At 38.2% G+C, this 26762-nt stretch overlaps 1 protein-coding gene across 1 annotated transcript; it reads left to right on the top strand.

Annotated features, from left to right (window-relative positions):
* Nucleotides 1-7064: 7064 nt before the first annotated feature.
* On the top strand, nt 7065-26392 carry LOC139710175 (mRNA-capping enzyme-like). The gene is made up of 16 exons (XM_071622107.1): nt 7065-7152; nt 11576-11638; nt 12825-13038; nt 13499-13663; nt 14342-14481; nt 15300-15394; nt 16271-16365; nt 17206-17307; nt 18251-18377; nt 19577-19648; nt 20782-20946; nt 21948-22019; nt 23084-23184; nt 23854-23920; nt 24733-24859; nt 26157-26392. The coding sequence occupies exons 2-16, from the start codon at nt 11584-11586 to the stop codon at nt 26390-26392; spliced, it is 1833 nt and encodes a 610-aa protein (XP_071478208.1). The 5' UTR covers nt 7065-7152; nt 11576-11583.
* Nucleotides 26393-26762: the final 370 nt, after the last annotated feature.

The following is a 26762-nucleotide window of genomic DNA, read 5'->3' as shown; positions in this document are numbered from 1 at the left end:
GTTTTTGATTAATATTGGCGTGTATCGCATTACGTAAAATATTACAGCTGAAATTACTTCATGAAATCATCGCGATCGACCCGCCGGATGATAATAGCGTAAAACAAGTTGAATAACGCATGTTAATCTATTTGAGCCGATGCTCAGAAAAAGTATCGACTGAAAACTTTAGATAGATCTGATCTTGTTCACTATCATTTTTAAAACTGCGTTTCACAAATCAATATTTTTCATTCTTCTCAAGAATGGTATATCGTGTGGAAGAGACATGCACATAAAAAGGAACACGAATTCAACCCTGTATCGTACCCTTAAAAGGGTTTCGCTGTTGTAGCATACTGGTGTGCTATCATGTACATGACGTCGGTACATGTAACATCCAGTGATAAAATGAAAATTATGACATAGGTAAGAAGATGCAAGTCAATGTGTTCCCAAATCTGTCTTCAATTTAGAATTGTAAAATAACTATTACTAAAACTATTTATTATTGACATCCAACACAACCGTACATTGTACAGTCTATGAGTAGATCGAATATATCGATAATCTTAAGTGCAATCAAGTTCTTAGTTAAAGGACAGTTCTATAGACTAATTGACTGCGCAAACTCAGACTGAGCAGACTGTTTTTCAATCTCCAAAACATCATTTTTATGCCACGATTCAGATGGCAATGACAAATACTACAAAAAGACTTCATCATGTCCTCCCAATCTCACTAATTTGTCCATGCCACTCTACACTACACTTCATTCCGCCCTTGAAAGCTTATACGCACAAATACCTGCACTCAGATTTCCACATGTCTATTTTTGGCGAGTGGTGTGGCATGAGGGGGGTAATAGGGGATTTTTTCCAATATGATCACCACTGTCCTCCACACAGAGATTGATTCTGGTGACACTTATACCATGTAGAAGAAAAAAATTCTCATTGCAAAAAACTCTCATTGCAGATCGCACCATTTATTGCCATTCTCTTGCATTCTCCCTTTCTATGCATTATCAACGATAGTAGTAGTAATCTGCAGAACCCTGTGATACCAAGAATCTCTCATCTAACATGCTACAATTGCAAATCTTTAAATCTGGGGGACGTCAAGAAAGTGTAGGTTACTGGTAGTACACTATTCAACCGGTACATCACATTGTGCTTTTGTGGTTCAATCTATAATGTATTTCACAGAATTCTGCTTTCACGCTAGAGAATATTTTAAAGTTATAATTGGAAAAAACATCATCAAGCCCACTGAGGATCATATTTACAATACAAAACACATGGCCCAGGATTATAAATCAAACATGATACGACTGTTAACATTGTAAATTTAACATATTTTAAGTTGACTCTTATGTTTAGCATTGCAGCATTCAAAATTTACAAAGAGTGTGTTGTGTTCTAGCCTACCTGATTTTATCCTTTGGGCGCGAAAACTTGAAGTTGGAGAAGTGGAACGGGAAGTAGAACTGGAAGATCCGGATGGCAGACTGGTCATGGGTCTTCCACGATGTCTATTATCGTTAATTTCATTATTCTCTTCTCTGATTCCAGATTCGTCATGATCTTGCTCGTTCGTTTGATTGCACAATCGTAGCAAACTGTGGATACATTCTTGAAGAGAGCCATGTGTTTCAGAGGGTAACCCATCAGATATTCGTTCAATGTTTCGACTTACTGAATTCAGCTTTCTCCTCGCCTGTTCATGGTTATCAATAGCGATAAGTCTTTCAACTTCTCTCAATGTTCTTTCGATTCTGACGAGCACACTGTCAGCGGGGGTGTAAGCCATGGCATTAGAGTTCTATAAGCTAAATGAAAATGGTCCGTTAAAAAAACATTTTTTGAAAGGATCAAAACCTGTCATTCTTTGATCTGAAGCTTGCAATACGCCACCACTGCACCAGCAGCAGACGTGGTCTATAAAATAGGTCTAGACTTCAGTCTCTAGTAAAATGGCTGGCACATGGACATACACTTGTACACGTAGTCTCATCGAGAGTGGTAGAAAGTCGCGAATAACACAGTAGATCTACAGGAAACCCATGACTGGTACGTCTAGTAGGAGCTTGCCTGAGTTCCGTAGAAATCTTATAATGAGGTAGATTCCAACCTCTGCTGCATCAATGGTTTTCCAAAGCAAGAGGCATCCGATTCTTGTTAGATAGTACAGTATATGACTAAAGCTGTTACTTTGTGAGCTGCATAATCATATCCTGGTAGCTAGCTGGGTATATGAAGCAGCTGGGGTAGCTGTATCAGTGCAAAATGCATGCAGTTTTGAGGGCAAGTCACAAATTGGAACCATATCACTAAAAGAATTCGTGACAGCCTCCTGGCATTAGAAAAAAAAAAATACAGGGACTTTTTGAAATATATTATTCATTGTTTCACAGAGAGAAAAAAATCAATGATCTTCTAAAGCCAATTCCTATCGCTTTAAATTAAAGACGGGTTGACAAAACTCTTCTCTTAGAAGAGCCTGGAATTCTATTTGTATTTCTGCGCAAAACTAACGCTCGAATTCACAGTTGAATTTCAGCGCAAAACTATAACGCTTGAATTCCCTGTGTATTTCTGCGCTCAACTAACGCTTTAATTCACAGTTGCATTCTAGCGCTGAACAAACGCTCGAATACCTTGTGTATTTCTGCGCTAAATTAACGTTCGAATTCACAGCGATTTTTAGCGCTGAACTAACGCTCGAATTCCCTGTGTATTTCTGCGCTAAACTAATGCTCGAATTCACAGTGATTTTCTGCGCTCAACTAACGCTCGAATTCCCTGTGTATTTCTGCGCTCGACTAACGCTCGAAGTCACAGCGATTTTCTGCACTGAACTAACGCTCGAGTTCCTAATGTATTTCTGCGCTCAACTAACGCTCGAATTCACAGTTGAATTTCAGCGCAAAACTAATGCTCGAATTCCCTGTGTATTTCTGCGCTCAACTAACGCTCGAATTCACTGTTGAATTTCAGCGCAAAACTAACTCTCGAATTCCCTATGTATTTCTGCGCTCAACTAGCGCTCGAATTTACAGTGGTTTTCTGCGTAAAACTAATGCTCGAAATCAAATGATTTTCTTGCGCAAGATAAGTGCTGGAATTCCATGTTTATTAATGATATCAAAAATTGGAATTAGTGATATCACAAAATGTATTTCTTGATATCAAGAATTTGAATTCGTGATATGTCGAATTGAATTTGCGATATCACTAATTCGATTTTGTGATATCACTAATTCGATTTTGTGATATCAAAAATTGGTTCTATGTGATAAACCAATGGGCATTAGTGATATCACAATTTGATTTTGTGATATCAGAAATTCGAATTTTTGATATCACAAAATGGAATTCGTGATATCAGAAAATCTTATTAAAAAGCAAGAGGGCTTACATACAAAGCTAATTTCTGATATCACGAATTCCATTTTGTGATATCAAAAAATCAGATGTTTGATATCAAGAATTCAATTTGTGATATCAAGAATTAAATTTGTGATATCACAAATTCCCGTAAGTGTAGCACATGAACTTAATTTGTGATATCAAGATATCGAATTTGTGATATCACAAAATCCATTTTTGATATCACAAATTCAATTTGTGATATCAGAAATTCGAATTTGTGATATCTAAAATTCAATTTGAGATATCACTAAATGAATTTGTGATATCAGAAATTCGAATTTTTGATATCAAAAATAGGTTTCACGTGAAAAACCAATGGTAATTCGTGATATCACAAAATGATTTTTTGATATCACAAATTCGAATTTGTGATATCACGAAATAAATTTGTGATATCACTAATTTCAATTTGTGATATCAAGAATTCTTATTTGTGATATCACAAATGCGAATTTCTGATATCACAAATTCCATTTTGTGATATCACGAATTGAATTATTGATATCACAAAATCGAATTTGTGATATCAGTAATTCACAGGGAATTCGAGCGTTAGTTTTGCGCTGAAATTCAACTGTGAATTCGAGCGTTAGTTGAGCGCAGAAATACACGGGGATTTCGAGCGTTAGTTCAGTGCAGTAAATCCCTGTGAATTCGAGCATTAGTTGAGCGCAGAAATACAAAGTGAATTCGAGCGTTAGTTTTGCGCTGAAAATCAACTGTGAATTCGAGCGTTAGTTGAGCGCAGAAATACACAGGGAATTCGAGCGTTAGTTCAGTGCAGTAAATCCCTGTGAATTCGAGCGTTAGTTGAGCGCAGAAATACAAAGTGAATTCGAGCGTTAGTTTTGCGCTGAAATTCAACTGTGAATTCGAGCGTTAGTTGAGCGCAGAAATACACAGGGATTTCGAGCGTTAGTTCAGTGCAGTAAATCCCTGTGAATTCGAGCGTTAGTTGAGCGCAGAAATACAAAGTGAATTCGAACATTAGTTTTGCGCTGAAATTCAACTGTGAATTCGAGCGTTAGTTGAGCGCAGAAATACACAGGGATTTCGAGCGTTAGTTCAGTGCAGAAAATCGCTGTGAATTCGAGCATTAGTTTAGCGCAGAAATACAAAGTGAATTCGAGCGTTAGTTGAGCGCTGAAATACACAGGGAGTTCGAGCGTCAGTTTAGTGCAGAAAATCGCTGTGAATTCGAGCATTAGTTTAGCGCAGAAATACAAAGGGAATTCGAGCGTTAGTTTTGCCCTGGAATTCAACTGTGAATTCGAGCGGTTTTGTTTGTTGTGTTTTTTTAGCGCAGAAATACACAGGGAATTGGAACATTACTTTTGAGCTGATATTCAGATGGAAGGTATACTACTGCTAACTTTTTTTTGAACAATGTTCAAAATACCAATAACTATATTATTATGAGAGATTTACACATCCATCATTCCGTAAATGATCATCAAGGTATATTCGATGAATTATTGATACAAATCAATTGTTTTGCAACATGTTATCATGAATTCAATGATACTATGTTCACTAAGGGCTTACATTTAATTCATCGTTTTGGTCCTCAAATTGTCATCTATTACTATACATTATTGTTAATTATGATACATTTTTCATGTGGTAATCCCCTTTACAGTAGACTCTTCCACCAAATCGATATTATGTGTGGTGGTATGTGTATGTGTGTTATAAAAGCATATACTATGTGTTGTATTGCGGAGGACCGACCGAGGGCAATCAACCCTCTGGTCTGTGTATGTCAGCAGCGGAGAATAAGAGAGAGAGAGAGAGAGAGAGAGAGAGACTGTGAGTCATGCGGGGTGCGAGAGGGAGTCGTAAACTTGCCAATTTAATGTCCACCACTGGTGTCGGCTGGTGGTCACATAAAGCAACGTGTTTCTTTAAAGACATTTTCTCACTCCTCAAAATCAGTCCTCCAGAACAAAGGGGTGTATCCATTAAGACCAATTGTGTTGGGTGTACAGTTTGCCTGCCCCAGTATGTTTATGATTTTGTAAAATGATTTAAAGTGTAATCATATAGGCAAGTTTATTCAAGAACCAAAACCGGGGAGAACAAAACTGGAACGCACAAGCCCAAAAGTCTTCAGACCAGATCAAGAAGAGTGAAGATATCCAGATCTTATGAGGAGTTTATGCAGCAGTATGAATGGCAAACAAACAGTTAGAATTTGTAGTAGGAAAAAAACAGTGGTACGAAGGACTTCAATTTTGTTAATCTGCGCAATGAGAAATCTCTCTTATTAAGTAACAGGGGGAGGTCGGGAGAGAGTATCTTTCACATGACAGAGTAAAGAGAAACGCAAACAAAAGTTGTAAGTCAACCAGTCTCTGCCAAATCAGTGGCGAGAAATGGAGGGAAAAAAAAGAGAATATAATAATGACTTTGAAGTAATTGACAACATATAAATAATGGCATTTTAGATATGTTGCTAAACGATTTATTTTCATCGATTCTTTTAAAACCAATTCCTAATCACTTTAAATGAAGACGAGTTGCCAAAACTCTTCATTTAGGTGTTTTTTTTTTGTAACTATCGTTATATACAGCCTGTACTATGTAAAGATAACACCTGAAATTCCATAGGAATATCTGCGCTAAACTAATGCTCAAATTCACAGTGTATTTCTGCGCTCAACTAACGCTCGAATTCATTGTTGAATTTCAGCGCAAAACTAAAGCTCGAATTCCCTGTGTATTTCTGCGCTCAACTAACGCTCGAATTCACAGTTGGATTTCAGCGCAAAACTAATGCTCGAATTCCCTGTGTATTTCTGCGCTCAACTAACGCTCGAATTCACAGTTGAATTTCAGCGCAAAACTAATGCTCGAATTCCCTGTGTATTTCTGCACTGAACTAACGCTCGAATTCACAACTGAATTTCAGCGCAAAACTAATGCTCGAATTCCCTGTGTATTTCTGCGCTCAACTAACGCTCGAATTCACCGTTGAATTTCAGCGCAAAACTAATGCTCGAATTCCTTGTGTATTTCTGCTCTCAACTAACGCTCGAATTCACAGCTGAATTTCAGCGCAAAACGAATGCTCGAATTCCCTATGTATTTCTGCGCTCAACTAACGCTCAAATTCCCGTTGGTTTTCTGCACTGAACTAAAGCTCGAATTCCCTGTGTATTTCTGCGCTCAACAAACGCTAGAATTTACGGTTGAATTTCAGCGCAAAACTAATGCTCGAAATCAAATCATTTCTTTGCGAAAGATATGTGCTGAAATTCCATGTAAATTAATGATATCACAAATTGGAATTAGTGATATCACAAAATGTATTTCTTGATATCAAGAATGTGAATTCGTGATATCTCGAATTGAATTCGTGATATCACGAATTGAATTTGTGATATCACTAATTCGATTTCGTGATATCAAAAATTGGTTTTACGTGATAAACCAATGGGTATTTGTGATATCAAAAATTGAATTTGTGATATCAGAAATTCGAATTTTTGATATCACGAAAGGGAATTCGTGATATCAGAAAATCTTTTTAAAAAGCAATATGGCTTGCCATACGAGCTAGCCTAGAGTATGAGATTGTGCTAGTTTAGTGTACACAGTACTCAGTAAGCCATTTGACCTTTCAACTTTAGTGAAGCAAAATCCCTGCATCTAACCAAACACAAGAGTAGCCCGCAAGAAGAGTCAAAATATCGGAGAGTGTAACAGCTACACCATTCATAAGCTATCGATTGATATTGTGAGTACATTTCCTTATCAAAGTCCTAATTTTCACCTTCCACATTGCCGTGATTTCATGCGGCACAGTTCTTTAACCTACTGGCATTCGTAGAACACTAGAGCTCGGTCCCAGATGTTGTTTTCCGTGTCAGTTGTCATGAAATGTGTAAATACAGGTGTATCATAATGCGGCGTGTGTGGTGTGGCTGTGCCCGTGGTATGTATGGTTGGGTGTCCAACACATCGACACCCTAATGTTTTTCTATTCAATAGAAACTTCAGATATCTGGCATACTCATGAAAAAGGCCCCACCACACCACTAATTTTACGTGTCCATACTAATACTAACTTCGGCTCACCTATTTTATACTCGTGAATTCAGCCCCACCGGCACCGCACCGGCCGAGGCGATGCCGATGGGCGTGGTTGGCGTGGTTGGTGGGGCTTTAAATTTCTTCCACAGTAGGCCTGTATTATACTCGTGAATGCGGCCCCACCAAACGGCGTTTACACAAGATTGATACAGCGGTGGGGCTGATTTCCACAGCATAGCATCTTCGTCCTCCCTTATTTCTCCCATTTTTTTGTAGTCTTCAACTTTTTATTCTCGGAAGGACTCCCTAATGTCCCTCGACTAATTTAACGGCTAATTTAACCATAAATACAACCCTACCTAACCCTAAGCCCTAACCCTAAACCTAACCTTGCTTGCTAACGCACGGGTGCATGCTCACTGCGGTGGGGCCTATTTCACGATTTTGCCGGATATCTCACAATTTGCCCGAAATTGTACTTGTTACTTGTTGAAGCTATACCGGGATGAACAGTCCCTGCTGTGTGTCAACAAGGGTGCAGAGGTGCCATAATCATAACCCACACATTTACAATAAAAGTGGTTGAACCCGTGCAAGTAAAAATAAGGTTGGCTCTTTACAGGACACTGGAACCAGAAGAAGGCTGCATTATGATGATATGTTGGAGTGCAGCCTCTCTGAATTCTGTTGGGTTGGTGAGTTGAACAGCTGCGCCTGGCAAACTGTTCCACAGTCTTGTTGCTCTTGGAAATAGTGAAAACTTGTAGGGGTCGATGGTTGCTGTGGGTACTGTATACTTGTGGTCATGTCTTCCAATATAAGTTGCAGGTGTGATGATTTGTGGGTGTGGGATGCAAACCAGTTGATAATGAATTTTATGGAATAGGACACACTGTGCTAGAAGTCGACGGTTATGAAGGGTGTGCCAGCCTAGGGCAGAAACTAGGGCTGAGGAAGATGTTCATCTTCTATAGTCCCATGCACGAAACGGGCCGCATGTCAAGAAAATACTCTGAATTCACAAATGTGCATTAAGAATGTGATTTGTGGTACATGCTCCAAGATATTGAACTGCTTTACCTTTGAATGTGTGGGGTGTTATTTTGACGCACTCAGCTCAGTTGCGTCATAGTTTTGAAACCAACACCCCCACCCTCCGAGCTTCATTGACAGTACATGTGAAATGCACGTAATGTTTTTCCTATGTGCCATTTATATTATTATGATCTAAGGTAAAATTTGTATCTTTCAGTAATATTTGGACATCTTCACATCCCCAAGAAGAATGCAAAACCACTGCGCATAGTGTCATGTGTGAAATGTTTGTCCTGTATGCACAATGCAGCAAATAGAGGGGTTTCGGTTTTGATGTAGTGTCGATGTGTTGGACACCTATTATACAAGATTCCGACTTGTAGTTTTAGACAGGTCTATACACCGCTGCACATAGTACATGTACTATGTGCAGCGGTGTATAGACCTGTCTAAAACTGCAAGTTGGAATCTTATCTAGCCATACGTTAACAAGTAAGGCATAAAGCAACCGCACTAAGGTTCAACCTTCCATGCCCAGGTTAGACCATGCGCAAAAGCACATATTATGTTTCTGTATGCAGCTGATGGTTGAATTTTGGACGGCATTATGGTGGAAACATTGGCAGCTTGCTTTATCTAGTGCTACAATCCAAAAATATTATTATCCCGTTAAAACTTTTATGTCAAAATCGTGAAATTGGCCCCACTACAGTGCGTGTACACCCATGCGTAAGCAAGCAAGGTTAGGTTTAGGGTTAGGTTAGGGTTGTATTAAATGGTTAAATTGGCCGTTAAATTAGGTGAGGGACATTTGGAAGTCCTTCCAAGAATAAACGGTTGAAGAAAAGATGATATGCTGTGGAACTCGCCCCTCTGCTGTATCAATCTCGCATAAACGCCATTTGAGGGCCGCATTCACGAGTATTTTTTTTTTTACTGTTTTAACCCTCTCCTGGAATATATAATTTCTTTTTTTTTGTAAACATGGTTATGACCTCAACGGACAAAATATTATTAATACCCTTTGTGCAGACGAATAAACGTCATTATCAAAGTAAACAAAAAGTATATACAGATACACATTTCATCAGAATTCAACTCTCACTCTCAGTTCATGGATTTATCTCTATAGTATGCAAAATATTGAAGTCTGTTGATTAGTATAGTATATGTGTAATATTTTATATAATTTGTATATGTAATATTGAATTAGATACACCGAAAGAAGGTTTATTACAGTTTTTAGGACCACGGATATTTTTTTTTTTTTCAATGGGAAAGTAAATGGAGTTTTTGATTATGTACAAAACGAAATCAGAAAACAAAAAAGCAGAACATCGACTGATTATTGGTCCGCCCGGAGTGTGAAGTTTCTATAAACGTCCGATATACATATATATATGAAAGAATTGATACAAATGTTATAATGATTGTTAGTTTTAAATATTATTGTTGATACTGGCACATTAATTTCATGGATGTTATTTGTGTTGTATGTTCAATGTGTACCTGCAATTATCTAAAGAGATAATTGACCTGGTTATGTATAAACATTTTCTTGAATAAAGAAATGATTCAATCAAAATGGAAGAAAGCCCCACTGCCATGCTTATATACCGCTCAATGCCACACGGTGGGGCTGAATTCACGAGTGACAGGCATGCCACCGTAGTATTACATGCAGTGGTGGGGCCTATTACACGAGTATCACACTATGCCACTCTTACGAGGACTCCTATAAACTTGAATAAGGAACTGAAGTGCATACAAGATGTACAATCAAAAACATGACAGTGACAATGTACTGTAGGTGCTGTAAACTTACTAGCAGACTGAATTACTTTGTAGGTATCTAGATCTATAAGTACACTGTAGTGCCTAGAAATAATTCGATCACAACGCCATCCAAAATTCAACCGCCCGCTACATGTAGAAACCTATACTCTGCTTTTGTTGACGGTCGAACCTTGGCACGCTTTACATGTCATGTTTATTTGTTTATTTTTTCTTCCAAAGCTACAAGTTTGTATTCTTTATTTTTTTAAATTGTAATATTAATCGTGGTCTTCTGTCTTTTCTGACAGTATGATCTCATACAGTGATATGCCCTGTGTAGTTTAGTAGGACTGCATTCTGTCATGTTGTCAATGCGGAAACCATTCTAGTGGCAATGATGACTATAGTCAGGGCTCGACACTAACGGTGGCCCGGGGCCACCAAAATTGAAAGTTGGGCCACTAAATTTCAAAAAGGGGCAAATTTGTGGCCTGCCTCGGACCACCAAAAGTTTTTGAAAAGTAGGGGCCTATGTCAATAAATTCGTAACTTTTTTGCGCTTTAAATGCATGCAGTGAGTGTGTGACTCATTAAAAAAAAACCAGGACTTTTAATGTTTTTATTGTTTTTTTTTTGGCCACCAAATTTTTCTCTCGGGCCACCAAAAATTTGAAATTGATGATTTTGGTGGCCCCATTGGGCCACCCAAAAGAAAAGTTAGTGTGGAGCCCTGCTATAGTGCAAAGTAAAGTGCAAGGTGAAAGAATACTGTATACGCTATATATTTCGCGGGGGTTTTATTTTCGCGAATTTCGCGAATCGGGAGCTATTTGGGAAATTAACAACACGCGAAAATATTACCTTCCAAAATGAATCCCTTGCCTTGATGATACGAACATTTCAGTACTAGAATACCATGTCACGGCTTACCGAACAGACCATACTGGCTAAGCTTGTTTACGCACGTCCACGTCTACTTACGAATACTGTAGAGAGCCAATCCATTATCGCAAGGGGACCACTCGTCAGAAATCTAGTGCGATGGATTTAACCACTTCAAAAATGTTGAATTCTAACTTACTAGTTTGCAGCGTTTGGTAAGTTTTTTTTCATGCAGTGTATAACTAGTATCATTCTTATATGCTAGTAAGTTGAAAATTCACACTTTCTTTGCCACTTCATATTTTCTCTGGTCCCCCAATCGCGAATTTAACCACTCGCGAAAATGTGTGACATCGGCAATTCGCGAAAATTTATGTAGGCGAAAATTATAGCATATACAGTACTTTATCATGTCCATTGTTGTCTCTTTACAGAGGAAGCCATGGCTATCCCAGAACGATGGTTGAATTGTCCTCGCAAAGGGACGCTTATTGCCGGTAGGCACATATTCTTCTTCTTCGTCTTCTTCTTTCGATGAAAAACAGACCACCATGTGGTGTATCAGTACACTAGTGTGTTATATACAAGTTTATATGAAGTAGTTGAGTCGTGTACTGCGTATTGGCAAGACCAGCTGTTACACCAAGGCATATGTACTCCATCAGTGATGCCGAGCAGAGTGGTCCACTTTCCCATTTGATGCCTACATTTCAAAGGGTGTTTACAAACGACATTCATTATTTGAAACAACATTAAATATATGTGCTGAAGACATTGTTAGGAATTGTTAGCAATATTTACTGGATTGTTACCGTGCCATTTTCTAAAGAGCATTAATACCACTGATGAATTGACTGATTGTTTATTTTTTTAAACACGAGGAAAGAGAGGTTAGATGCACCAAGGGTAACTGTTCTGGAAGTACAGTAGTTTGGATAGACAACTTTAAATATTCAACTTTACAAATGTATGTGCAATTTTGGAAGAGGCATTGCAATTTTAAGGTGTTTTTACGTCAGCTTTGTTGATTTTCTCTTCTTTTTTTAAAATTTTCTCAAGAAGTTACTCTTCAAGATACATTGAATGTTTGAAAGCATAGAAAGTAGTAAAAGTGGTGTTTTCATGTGTTTATTTATGTCCATGTTTCTTTTATGTCATGTTAATTTTCACCATATTCAGTTACCAGGCATATGATACAAATGTACAGTATGTATAGTATATTCAAATATGCACATACAGCTGTCAACCCTATTATTGATAAAAAAAAGATACACATAGCAGTAGCATTTTGGATAATTTGAAGTACAAGCTACAAAAGAAGTGTCTTCAGTGAGTATTTCACCAAGGTTCAGGAAAATATAATAATTCATTCTCACTGCTTGTTTTGGACTTTTTTATCCAATTTTTGCTGTCAGAGCGCAATAGTGAGTGAGTCATTGTGCTTGATATGCATAGAACTCCTAAGCCCCTTTCCTAAAAAGTTTGAATTATTACCACTGTATTTACTAACAACTCATTTTTGCTGAGTCATACACTATTCTAAAGCTGAGAATCTCTTCTTTCAACATTTGATCTACACTAAGAAATTTGATCTGCTGACTGTTGAAAAGTTTTGCAATGTAATGCAACATGCTGTGTGAAGATATCCGAAGATTATACTTTGACTTCTTGATTGTCATGCAGGAAAATTCCTTCCCTTCAAGACTCCGCTGGGGCCAAAGTACAATGACCAAATTCCAGAGGAGAACCGCTTTGACGTCCCGATGCTCTTTGCCTACATGGCGTCACGTCAGGTCACCCTGGGCATGGTCATTGACCTCACAAATACCACCCGATTCTACGACAAGGAGGAGATCGAGAAGAACGGTGCTGTGCACTTCAAGCTCCAGTGTAAAGGGTGAGTGTTACAGCTGAGAACATAGCAAGCATGTACTGTAAAAGTGGAAATTTCTGCGGTGTTGAAATTTTTGCGCATGTCGCGCAATCAGAAACTAGCGCAAAAATAAAAGCACGCAAATATTTTTGCTTGCAATGTATGTCTGTAGTTGATGTCTTGATACCGCGGAATTAAAAACACACGAAACCCTTTTTATGAGTCGCAGCGCAAAAAATTAGTCGCGCGAAAATATCCACTTTTACAGTAGATGGTTTTGTTACATTTGCAAACAACAATCACATTCTTGATGCTTTCTGACTTATAGGCAACTTTCCAAATTAAGTCAGAGCTACTGTAAATGTGGTTATTGTAAAAGTGGAAATTTTCACAGCGTGAAATTTTGATAATATTTTGATAATGTCCACGTTGTGGAATATGAATAGATATCATTTCACTTCATTTCATTTACACCATTTACTAGACATGGGGCCTTCCCCACAATAGAGCAGACCAGTCTCTTTATCAAAGTGTGCAGCAACTTTGTGGAGAAGAACCCGGACAAGATCATCGGTGTCCACTGCACGCACGGCTTCAATCGCACTGGTTTCCTCATCTGTGCCTACCTGGTGGAAAATCTGGATTGGGGGTGAGCATGACACAAGCAAAGACTTTCATTGTCTCCTAATAACTCTTTAAGTGATACAATATTTGGTACTTTGGGGTACCAAATGAAAATTCACAATTTTGTTGAATTATTATTTTTTTTCAGCGCTGTACCCTGGGTTACCAAAAATGTGTAAAAATAATTCTGAGTATTATTATGCACAAAAATGTTTTCTTGTTTGTGATTATGCAACAATTAATGCATGCAAATAATAACTTTTATTTTCTCATTTACATGCTCTGTTGTAAAGTTTTTGCTGTGTAAAAGTTGACATGGAAGGAAAATTGGCATTGTGATCGTTATTGCCATGCCGATTTATGCCGGCGCTGATGATGACAAAATAGTCGCCATGACAACATTGTACGACTGTATGATAATGGACAGGAGATGGCGCTACACGACGCTGTACCTTGGGTTATGATGGTACCCCGGTGTATGGCGTGACAAATCATGTGCCAACAGTGTAAACATCCTGTGTTCCACATTACATTCTGTTTTGCTTTTCATCACTGACATTTACAAGAAGTAATTAAATATACTTGTCAAATATACTCATTGCAGCTGATTTCAGTCCAAGTTCATGTCCAAAGGGAGGCATTATAAAGACTGTGACATTCATTCGCTTCTCTTTCTCTTTTCTTCATTTTTTTCTCTGAGCAGTGTTGATGCTGCTGTCACCCTGTTCTCCCAGGGCAGACCACCAGGTATCTACAAGGGGGATTACATCCAGGAACTCTTCAATCGCTATGGCGACATACAGGAGGCCCCGCCTCCTCCAGACCTGCCCGACTGGTGTGTCGGTGAGAAAATGCCTTTTTTCCTTAATTTCTTTGAATGACTTATGTACATGAGGATTTACTTGCTAGGGTTGGTACATGTAAGTGTTCTCTGAGCAACTTGTCATTGTCGGTTAAGTGACCATTTTTTGTTGTGAAATATGCTTTTGACTCATACTTGGACAAGTGCCATGAAGTGAATAAGAGTAATCTTGAAGCAAAAGCAATGTGAATGCAGTAAGAGTGAGACTGAGCTCCAAGTCCTTTTCACTGCATGTCTCCATGTCATAATGTGAAGAGAAGTTTTGCAGTTCATCCCGACATGAATTACTGTGATTGGATTTTGCTTTATTCAAAATATGTGTTTGAGTGCATCACTCCCCTTTCAATACCAGTATCTGTATTATATAAGCAGCTCTCAATGTTTCTTATGCATTCAAACTGTCTCTTTTCAATGTATTTCTTTGTGTAATTCAGTCTTTGGACTGCGAGACTTGAGTACCTCAGTAAAAATTACCAGTTATCTGTTGTATCTAGTAGTGGCAGATCCATGGAGGACCACACCGGGCACACGCCCCCCTCCCTTTATTTTTTGTTGAACCAGAAGAAATAACAAGAAAAAAATCGGGTAGGGGTGCATGCGCTCCCTTTAATTTTGTAAATGCGCCCACTCTTTACGGAATTCCTGGATCTGCCCCTGTACCAGTACAAAAACCAAGTAAGTAATGACCGCTGACATTGAGAATGCCCTGTGCCAAGTTTGTTTGTTTCTTTTTCTTTTAGTGAAGTTGCTGAATGGAGACAGATTTTTTTTTTTTGTGTGTGTGATTATGGTCCACTAGGTGCTGATGACAGAGATGATGATGATGGCGGAAGCTCTGGGAACAACAAGGGTGGAGGCAGGAATAAGAACAAGCGTGGCGGATCCGACAAACAGGTTTGAAGTCAACCAGTTACAGAGCTTGTTTTGAAGCTACAGAGTCACCTTCCTTTAGTGTTGAAGACACTGTTTTACATTGTAGTTACTGTGTACATATATATTCACTTTATCTCACTGCATATTGAGCACATTAGTCATGGAATTGCTACATTATAAGTACCCTGTATTATTATTATTATTATTATTTTCATTTTTATTATCGTTATTATTATTATTATTATTTTCATTTTTATCATCGTTATTATTATTATTATCATTATTATTATTATAATTGTTGTTGTGTTGATGATGATGACAATGATGACGATGATGGTGACGATGATGATGAAAATTTTAGCAAATTTTAGGTTTTCTTGGTTCGAAAACAGTTGGAGTCAAATTTGCAGACAGTTTTTCTTCTCACAAGGAAATTTTGAATATCATTGTCTTATACAGTCTTTGTTGTAGCACAGAAATCTTGAACATGTTCAAAATTTTGTTGCAACTAGAAAACCGTTTGCGACAATGAAAAGTGTTTGCAAACTTGATTGTAACTGTTTCTGAACCCTGACAAGACCTACAATTTGCTGCATTCTCAAACATTCACCAGTCAGTGAAATACTTAAAGATTTACCACCCAAACTTGCTGTCATGAGAGTGATAGTGATTCCATTGTTTAAGATTCTGCTCCAAGAGGGCAGGTACTGCAAACTACTGGAACAAAACAAAAACAAAAAACAATCACAATGGGCTTTCTTTACTTTCTTTTCCCACCTTACATGGTGACACTAATCTGCAACCAGTCTGTGAATAAATCTCTGAAACTGGATCTGTGTTAATAAGTCTTGTGCAACACTTTCCAACCTGTGATCATAATTTCACTTTACTCTGCAGTTCATGGAGGGCGTGGAGGGTGTTACCGTGGTGACGGACTTCCAGAAGGCGAACCACCTGAGGAGGAAAGTGGAGAAAATGGTGGGATGGAACAGGTAAGCCCCAACACACAGATCTCCTCCCTTTTTCCCCTGTCTCCCAGTATTCAGATATCTGTCCCTATCAGCAAGGAAGCACTCCAGTGTATGTGGTGATTGGCAAGAAAAGTACATGCACTGTAAGAGTGAAAATTTTTAAGGTGTGAAATTTTTTTTGTGCATTTCACGTGACCAGAAACTAGGGCGAAGATCAGAGCATGCTTATATTTTTGCTTTTTATATGTATCACTATTGTGGAATGGAAAATAATTAGTGGAAAAATGAGCAAAGAAAATGGGATTCCATCGGGATTCGAACCCGAGACCTCTGGATGCTAGCCCAGTGCTCTATCTACTGAGATATAGAAAACCCTAGTTCAGTGTTTGTCCCAGAAACCCTAAATTCTCAATGCTTGGATGGTCAGAAGCTATAGCAGTGTGTTTTGTGTGTGACACACATGCACACACTTAAACCTGGCATAAACCCGGAGGATAATTCCACTTGGGGATAAATGCGAGGGATCACCGAAGTGATGCAGCTGTTTGAGTATGTAAAATTCATCTTACTTGGCAGAGCACAAAAAATTACTAGTGCGAATTTATCCACTTCTACAGTAGAGGTTTAATGAGAGATAGGGAGATATTGGTATATTTTGATCAAACCAAAATCGTACATAGCAGCCCAGAGGCTGAATTACATGCCATCGGTGTACTCGTATATACAAAACAAAACAATAATTCTGCACATTATAAACATAAAGAGGACCAATATCAGCCTCTACTGAATTAAGGACAAATACAATTCTGTTTTAAAAGGAACAACTTTAAATACTTGTATTTTGCCTCTTCTTGCCCAAAGACAAGAGTTTCCAGGCAGTCAGCCGGTGTCCATGGACAGAAAGAACGTGAATTTCCTCAAGGACAAGTACTACTGGGTTAGCTGGAAAGCTGATGGAATCAGGTGAGTCATAAACTCATTTAGCTCCATCAAGTGTAGTTCCAAAATTTGACAAAGTAAAGTGGGCATACCAACTGTAATGTGTACCACACACTGCTCTTGACAGCTGCTATTGATTATTGTCACATCAAATTGTTCGACCGTGGTATTTAACCCGTTGAAGACTAGCCCCGAATATGTTGAGGCAAGTGTCAATGGGAATTACGTGTCGTCACAAAATCAGCTTGTCTTCAAAGGGTTTTTGTTGGTACTGGATGCTGTAGGAGTACTACAGTATCTGATCTTTAATGCTAGGGATGAATGTAATTACAAGCAAACCTAGAAGCACAACATGTTTATTACCTTGGTGCCTCTTTGATCCGTCCATACTGTTCTGTGTACCCCACAAGTTGGTTCCTGTAGCTAACAAGCTTGACAACAAATTAGAGCAATCCACTCTGCTGTATTGTTCTGTATACCTAACAAGGTAGCATATTAGGAAATGCGTACACACTCACAAATATATTGCATAACTGATAGCTGTGTTTATATAATATTGCCTCCAGTGACAGTCGGTGATTATGCTCTCCTCAATCATTGCATAACAATACAAATAATCTTTCAGCTCAGAAGCAGATATGCGTACAATAAAAGATGTGTAGGAACAAGAGGTATTGCTAATGTAAATCATCTGTGATATGAGATGAAAAAGTTTGTCTTCTGATATGCTACTGATCAAGACTCAAATTGCCAAGACCCTGACAGTCTTTACGAGAGCACATTCAAGAGAAATCTTACATGTCCACTGCAAATGATGTAATGGTCACTTACTTCAACCTCAAGGAAGTTTTATTGTAATATTAATCTCGCTAATGTTAAAAATGAATTTGATACTCTGTGCGTTGAACATATTGTGATATTAATTGCATCAAATTGGCACCAACATTCCTCTCCCTGTCATGGTAAGGTACATGATGCTGATTGATGGACCAGGGGAGGTGTATCTCTTCGATCGTGACCATGTCGTCTTTGCTGCTCCCCAGCTATCCTTCCCTAATCGCAAAGGACCCCATAGAGACACACTAGTTGATGGGGTGAGCAAATTTTTCTGATTATTATTGTTTTATTTTTTTTCGTGGGGGAGGGCAGATTTACTGCAGGGTTTCACATGCACCTCTACTAGATTAATAAGGTGGCTATGGCGCATTTATAAGGACCTCATATATTGAAAAAAATATTCGGTTTGAACTGGAAACTGAACTTCTTGTTTTTAAATGTGTTAATTATTTTGAAGTCAAAGCTTTCTGGTTTTACTAGTGTTTATGGCAAGTCCAGCATTACCAGAGATGCATTTACACAATCAGAGTAGTGGTATTTACTTTCCTATTGGAGTGGTAAGGTGCTATTCAAAAGAGATACTGGATGCTGCTTTTCTTTTCCCAGCTTTGTTGTAATTTGATGCATTGTCTACTGTGTCATTATTGTTCTCAAAGACACAAAAAAAAAAAGAAAAAAAAAGAAAAAAACAAAACAAAACAAAATGCATGCCTTTAGTGACTTGACTCACAGTGTTTGGCTCGGCAAGAAACTATGAAATTGTGAGTGAATATGATTATGAATTGTTTTACTTTCATGTTTTGCTTGATGGTGTCCAATCTATTTCAAAATTTCTTTGCCACATGCTGTACCTAATTCAAGACTCACTTTCACACTGTCTAGAGATTATCATGTAATGTTCAAGCTTTTAGCCTTGACACTATTCACACTATTTTGAAATGTCTCATGTATTCCTATTAGAGCAACATAGACTCGTCTTCCCACCATGCAAAAGAGATGATCATTTATTTTGTTTTAATGTCATATTCATATAAAATGCAATAGTCTTCACACTAAGTCAAACCATCTTGCCAAATGTTGTAGATATTAAAGCAAGACTCATCGTCCCATTCTGTGCGAGTGATGGAACATCTAATCTGTTATATACTGAATGAGCTGTTACTTTCGCGAGGGTTTAATTTTCGTGAATTTCGTGAATCACAGGTGGGTCGCGAATTCAGCAACACACTAAAATGTCTCCATGCGCTGGGGTAACAGTGCTTTAACGTTAGTGTTGTCATTAATTTGTGAAAACAACACCCTGCGAAAATGTCTATGACCTCCTTTGTGAAAATATATGTACGCAAAAATAATAGTGTATACAGTAGGCCCTCAATCTCAACTGTGTTCACACTATATACGAATGTCCAGCTATGAACTGTATGTAAAATGAGACTCGCCTTCCCATGCCATACAGGAGATGATCATTGATGTGGTGAATGGAAAATCTCACGCCAGGTACCTCATATATGACATCATCAAATACTGGGTAAGTTTACTCTATCGCTTTAATAGCAGGTGATCCCTCTACACACCACCTTTCTTTCTGTGTCTCCTCCACCTTGTCTGTTGATCCCTTCTTCCCTCTACACATCCTCCTTCGACATCCTCCTAGATAGAAATTCTTAAAATATCCATACATAGACTTTGCACAGCCCCATCCTCCAGGTTGCCAGGGGCAACAGATGAATCGATTCGCTAGGTGTGTCTGACATGGCCTGTGTATTTGTTATAGTGGTATGAACAGAGAATCCAACCCCAGACATCTAGATCTGGATATTCTCCTGCCTGCACCCCCAAGCAATCTCATTATCTGATAAAACAATACAACAGTATTGAATATTACCCCCCCCCCCCCAGCAAACTGGACAAAGCTTTGTCATAAAATTTACTTCACAGCAAAGCTTGTAATTTCCTCTACAACTTTGCTGTGCTGCATATCTAGCATTTGTATGCTTCTATAAAAAATAACCTGGCTTTGTGTTTAGCGCTGCTGCATTGCAGTCTCAGAATAATGTGGCACACAGGGGTTTTATACCATGGCACAAAAAAAACCCCAAAAACAACAACAACAACAGTTGCTGCAAATTTCCATCAATCTGGTATTCTATTCCTAGGCATATTTTGTTCTCGCAATAGCCTGTCTTCATTTGACTTTTGAGAGATTATTGAAAACACACTTTTTAGCAAATCACACATAGTCAATCTATCAAATGATTTGTCTAAGGGTATTTTGTTTTGTTTTGTCGTGTTTGTTTGTTTTCTGTCCATGTTTACATTTTGTACTTAAGTCAGTTGATGATTTTGTGCATACATTTATAGAAGGGAATTTACTTTACAAGGCCTTTTTGGCTTTATTCAAGTTCTCTTTTTTCATTTTCAGTTATATTTAAGTGATTGATTAATACGGTACTGTATTGTAATATTCAGTACTGTTGTATTATTCTATCAGAAAATGAAATTGATAAACAGATTGAATTGAATTGAAAAATGCTTGTCAAAAGATGATGCATTTATGTGTGTTCTTGATGAACAAGACATGATCATAAACATACAAATGTAGAAATGGAAATCACACAATTTTTGTTGAATATTCCATCGTCATTTGCCCTCATCTTTCAGGGCAAGCCAGTTGGAGGATGCGACTTTGGTTGGAGGAGAAAGTGTATCCATGACGAAATCATCGTCCCCAGGGAGGCGGAGCTCCAGAGGGGGACCATTGACCGCTCGCAGGAACCCTTCGGCATTCGGGAGAAGCCCTTCTGGGACATCACCTCGGCCAAGAAGGTGAGTCAGCCCTCCCCCAGTCCAGCGTCAGGGGGATTAGGGATGGGGGATTAGAGGATTTATGGGGATCAGCACAATCCTACAGCTTGTACAGCAAAAAATTTACTCCTCTATGGAAACCTAGCTGTCGAGTTTTGGATGATTAACCCTTTGAGTACCCAGCCATATATCTTGACTTGCCAAGCCTTTTCATCAATCTTCAGTGAGCCAACCATGCTTGATCTTGTTTACAGATTATAAAGTCCACTCAACAGAGATGCCAACTTTTACTTTTTTGCAGTATTTTGGTTTTATTGTAAAAAAAATTGCAGATTTTATGGAAAATGCTATCATTCGCCATTATCATAAAATACTACACATGTCTATTGCAGAACAGGTAAAAATACTGTTTTCCCACCAAAAAATACATTTTTTTCAGCCCTCATAATACTGCTATGTTGTACAGTTGTCTCCGATCATAACAAAGTCCTCAGGACCTACAGTTTTGTTTCGTTATATTGAAATTCTAACCAAACAAGTTAACAGTAAAGAATATAGAACGGATAATGTTGGGGTCTGGATGTTTATCTCGTAACCGGAATTTTGTTATAACAGTGTTTGTAATAATGGGAGTGCACTGTTGAATAAGGTTGGCCTCCCTGACTCGGGTGTAGAAATCTCTCTTAGTCCATCGGGAAAGTCATGGTGACAGTATATAGACATAAGGCGGATTAGGCAATCTCAATTCATTGACAAATTACATGTACACTGTAGCTTCTAGACATCTGCAAACATAGTGTATGTGTAAGCACACAGGCTATACAAAAGTGTATGTACAAGTATACAACAAAAAAAAGCATTCGATTGATTTCTTTGATGTGCATGATGCAAATTTGCATTTTTATTTCTTTTCTCACATTGTACATAATGAACAGGCACATTGTAGTGTAAGTGTGATGTATATTACTTGTTATTATGGCAATAATATTATTGTTAATCATGATTTTCTTTTCTTTTTTAAGATTCTGGATGGCAGCTTCAGCAAAGAGTTGATGCACGAGACAGATGGACTCATCTTCCAGCCGCATAACGACGTAAGTCACTCCTTCTCAAATCTTGTTCCTTCCTTCTTCTCTCTTCCAGCCTCGTATAACCAGAATAGACCTTTACGTGCCGAATGGAGGCTCGTATAATTTACCATTTGCAGATGAAATAAAAATCCAGCAGTAGTGCTTCAAAATAGGTCTAAAATGTGAGTTAGGGATAGACACAACAAATGTAACAATTTGAACCAGTGTAATCGATGTTAAGTATTGTTAAATATACAAAATCTGAACAATATAATAATAATGTTTCCAGACTAAACCGTCTACAGTTATGGCTTAATGAGAAAAATAGTGACATCTACTTATATTTTAGGCTTTATTGCAAAATGTTATATGGTAGGATGATTTGTGATACAACTGATCTAAAAATATGCATCAAAAGTGATATCTTGAACATTTTTAAAATCACTGCTCCCAAAGGTAAACAGGACCTTTAACTTGGCAAGCTTTGTCATCAGTATGTCAGTAATCCCCCCAAACCTGACCATGTTGTAAACTTTATGGCAAGCCTTCTCGGGTGTAGCAATGTGCCTCAGTCTTGTAGAAAGGCTATGGTGATGCAAACTGGATTACGGGGAGTAGGTAATATCTATTTATTGACTATCTACCTGTACCAGTTGTAGTAAGAGACATTTCCTTCGATATTGCAGTGTCAAACAGCTCACATGATTTTATTACTGTGACATTGTCATGTTACATTCACTGCCATATTGAACCTGGTGCTTCAACTTTCAGAAGGTTTATAGCGCAAGTGAATAGAAAGATAGTGCGTGCTGTAATGAAGATGATATATTGATCATGTTTATAATAACAAGTCATGAAGTTGGAAATAATGATCATGATAAGTTTAATCATGACATTCAATACTACATTGTATAATCATTTGTAGCGCAACCATGAGAAGTTTGCTGATGAATGGCAAATTTGAACAAATTGGGTTTGAATCCTGAGCAGTTTTTGATAGGTGCTCTGTGACAGACAGAAATCCAAAGACAGAGATAATGATAATAATAATTGTGTAACATGGACAGTTCCTTGTCATGTCGTTGCAGCCGTACATCCCGGGTCGCTGTGACATCATCTTGAAGTGGAAGCCTCCCAGTATGAATTCAGTTGACTTCAGGCTGAAAATCACTACAGTTAGGGCAGAAGGGTATGTATCACCTGTTTCCCTTTAAAAAAAAAAACCCAAACCCAACCTCCCAAACAAAAAATCAACCAAACAAACAAAGTATATGTTAGCCAAAAATGCCAAATTTGGTACGTGTGTGTTCGCCCATTTTATAGGGGATTCCTTAGAATCACATTGAACAGGCATGCAAAAATTTTAGATTACTAGATTTTGAATTTTAGATTAATGAGAGTTGAGGTCAGCAGTTGTATGTGATCTACCGTATTGTTTGTATGGTTTTACAGTGTACTTGGCCGACTGCAATGATTTGAGCATGGAACGGCATTTGATATTGAATTCGAGTTCAATCGCGTGAGCAGAGAAAACTAGGCAAGACCAATGACATTGCTCATCTGTTTTTATACTGCAAATTGATTTCACCTCAAACAACAATTTTAGCTGTAGTTTCATCAAAGATTATGTGTCCACATTCAAAAGAGTGTCGGATTTGTAATGATATGAGATGACATTGTACTATTAAGATAGTATGAAGTGGAACACAGATGCATGTTGCCTTGGGAGTGAAATTATTTTAACCATGCATTGTCACATGTTGTGCTTGGGCAGTCTGTATGTTTTGTTCTGTTTTTTTTTTCCCTAGATCAAAGTGTACAGACAATGTGTGAGATGTCTTGTTGTATGTCTTTGCAGGTGTATACCGGAGACATGTGGCCTCTTGTTTGTTGGTGGACAGCAGCAGCCCTTTGGGCAGATGAAGGTGAGAAAATGAACCAAAGGCAGTCACAAAAATATGGTAATAATGATGATAAACAACACTTATATAGCGCTTAATACTAATATTTCTAAGCGCATTATACGGAAAAATATTAAATTGAAATACAGCATTATATTTAATATTCTTTGCCTTAAATCACCTTCATTTTTTTTTTTTGGTCATTTGTGATGTCCTTGTATGTTCTCATTGAGACATTTTGTAGGACTAATGCTGAGTATTGCCATAGCGTGCATGTGTGAGACCTTTGTTCAAATTGTGTTGTGTGCACGAATGCATGATTCAATCACTGAAAATACTACAGCCCTAAGATGTTACGGAATCATCTACAATCATTGTAATTAAGAGTAGGCTGATCATGTCAGCTGTTAGCTGTTAAAAAGAAAGAAGAAGCTGGACAAGGGTGGGAGGGAGGGAGGAGGAGGAGGAGGAGGAAAAGTGATGTGATTGAACACATTGATTTCTGTTCATTCAAGATGACGGCAAATTATCTGATGCTGATAAATCTCCTTCCAATTTTAGAAGAAGAAGAAATGATGTGAATGAACACCAAGTTGATTTCATTCAAGATGATGGCAAATTATCCGAAGATGATGAATCTCCTTCCAATTTTCACAAAGGGATTTCAAACATGGATATAACCATGTAACCAAAGCTTGCAGTGGCTCAATTGTTTCAGAGTTGCTGACCAAATTCTTTTATTTACCTTCCCAACTAAAGCTTCTTCTCTCCCTCTACTGTCCTTTGTCATCAGAATATTGATCTTTTAAAAATATCTTTTTGTTATTGTTGAGCAGATAACCAAAGAGTTGAAGCAGTATGACAACAAGATCATCGAGTGTACCTACGATCCCAAGAAGGGTTGGATCTTCATGAGGGAACGAACGGACAAGAGTTTCCCTAATGGCTACAAGACAGCAGTGGGTAGGTTTAAACCTTTCCTTTTTCCCCCCTTTACCAAGTTTGGTGGGTTTTTTTTTATTCTTCAACCAATATAACAAAGATAAGATTTAAATGAAAATTTCATTGTGTCGCAATTTGATTTTGAAATGTATACTTAGTATGTGCTGTTTTCACATTTATTTTTCCCAAAAAAAATAACGCCGTTCTTAAGATTTTTTGTTGTTGTACATCCATGTGTATTTCAATTTATTGAGGTTAGCAATCCTGTCTTACTGAGAATTCATTCTTGTTATAACAAAATTCGTCAGGCTTGAAGCTCCCCATTGTAACATGATTTGTCCTGTATTTCCAAAAACCGTCCACAAAAGTGATAAGAAAGCTGGCCTCCAGTTTGAGCAATTTTTACCACAATCTGTTTTGAGGTGCAAGTGCAGTTTAGATTCACTTTGAGCAAGCACTTTATCACAATAGATCTAGTCATATCATTGTGATATTATGCTTAATGAACTGAATGAATACAAAACAAAACGAAAACATTTTGGGTCTGAAATAATGCCAGGAGGTTGGCGAGATATCAAACTCTTTGATTGAAAAAAAAATATACAGTATATTTCTACTTTTTCTTTTTCTGAGCTGAATCAGCTAATACTGTAAAAGTGGATATTTTCGCGTGACTAATTTTTCGCGCTTGGCCGGGTAAGAAGAGTTTTGCATGTTTTTAATTCCGCGGAATCAAGACATCACGCACAGGAACATATGGCAAGCAAAATATTCACATGCTTTTATTTTCGCGCTAGTTTCTGGTTGCGCGAAATGCGCAAAAATTTCAACACCGCGAAAATGTCCACTTTTACAGTAATGCAGGTATCTGAGCTTTGATATCAGCAGATTTTCATGTTGAAGGGGAAATAAAATTTGTCTGTGGAACTATGGAACAGAATCCCAAATGACATTAATCATGCAAATACCATCAAAAAGTTCAAAAACTCCTTGAAAACTTACCTGTTTAAAAAAGACAATGGCCTAGGCAGCACTTTATTGTTTCTGTAATAATCTTTTCCCATTTTTCTTTTTTCCCCTCTTAAGTGCATAGAGACCTTTGCCAAAGTTATTATGCGCTTTATGAGAATGATAGTAATAATGAAGCATGTAATACACAATTGTCTTCCTGGTTGCTCATTGGAATGCTCTTGCTTTAATCTGTGAATGCAGACAGCCCAGGTGTCATTTTGAAGGTTACAATTCTGAACTGATTATTTCTCTATTTATTGACTTTGTTCACCAAGAATATATATATATTTTTTGTTTTGTTAATCAGCTGTATGCCAGAGCATCACTAACCCTGTGACAAAGGAATTCCTGATGGGCTTCATCGACAACAAGGCAATCAAGCCCACCAGTAGCAAACGATCCGCAGAGGGGGGCCACCAGAAAGCGGGGATGCCGCCCCCAAAGCAGGCGCGAGGAGACGCCCACCACCAACCCTCCCACTCCCAGGCCAGCGGGCCAGGCAGGCCGTCCGGCTCGCTTATGCCCCCACCAGCACCGCGCTGAAGGAGGGAGAGAGAGAAAGTTGTGCAAAGTCTACTGTAGCAAAGAATGTAAGCCATGGACCTGTGGCAAAGACTGATGATTGGAATCTTTTATTATTATCATTATTTTATTTTTTTATTTTTTTTTGCCAGCAGACTGGTGTTGCTGCCTCTGAAAGCCATTGACTGGCCGAGCCTGTATGTGAATAAGACTGAGTAAGAATTAACCCATGGACTCCCATAGCGCACATTGTGATAGGAACCTGTGAGTATAATCTCGCCGCATGCGAGAAAAGGGCATTTGCCCACACCAAATGACTCATTTGGTCTGCCTTCTCAGCAACGCATGGTACAAATTTAAGCTTGAACTTTATAGCTCCCTTAACGCTCAT

This window comes from Diadema antillarum, unplaced genomic scaffold (assembly GCF_040938485.1).
Source record: "Diadema antillarum isolate AM-2024a unplaced genomic scaffold, OU_Dant_1.0 seq00001506_RagTag, whole genome shotgun sequence".
Classification (NCBI taxonomy): domain Eukaryota; kingdom Metazoa; phylum Echinodermata; class Echinoidea; order Diadematoida; family Diadematidae; genus Diadema; species Diadema antillarum.
This window is presented reverse-complemented; position numbering and strand designations above follow the sequence as displayed.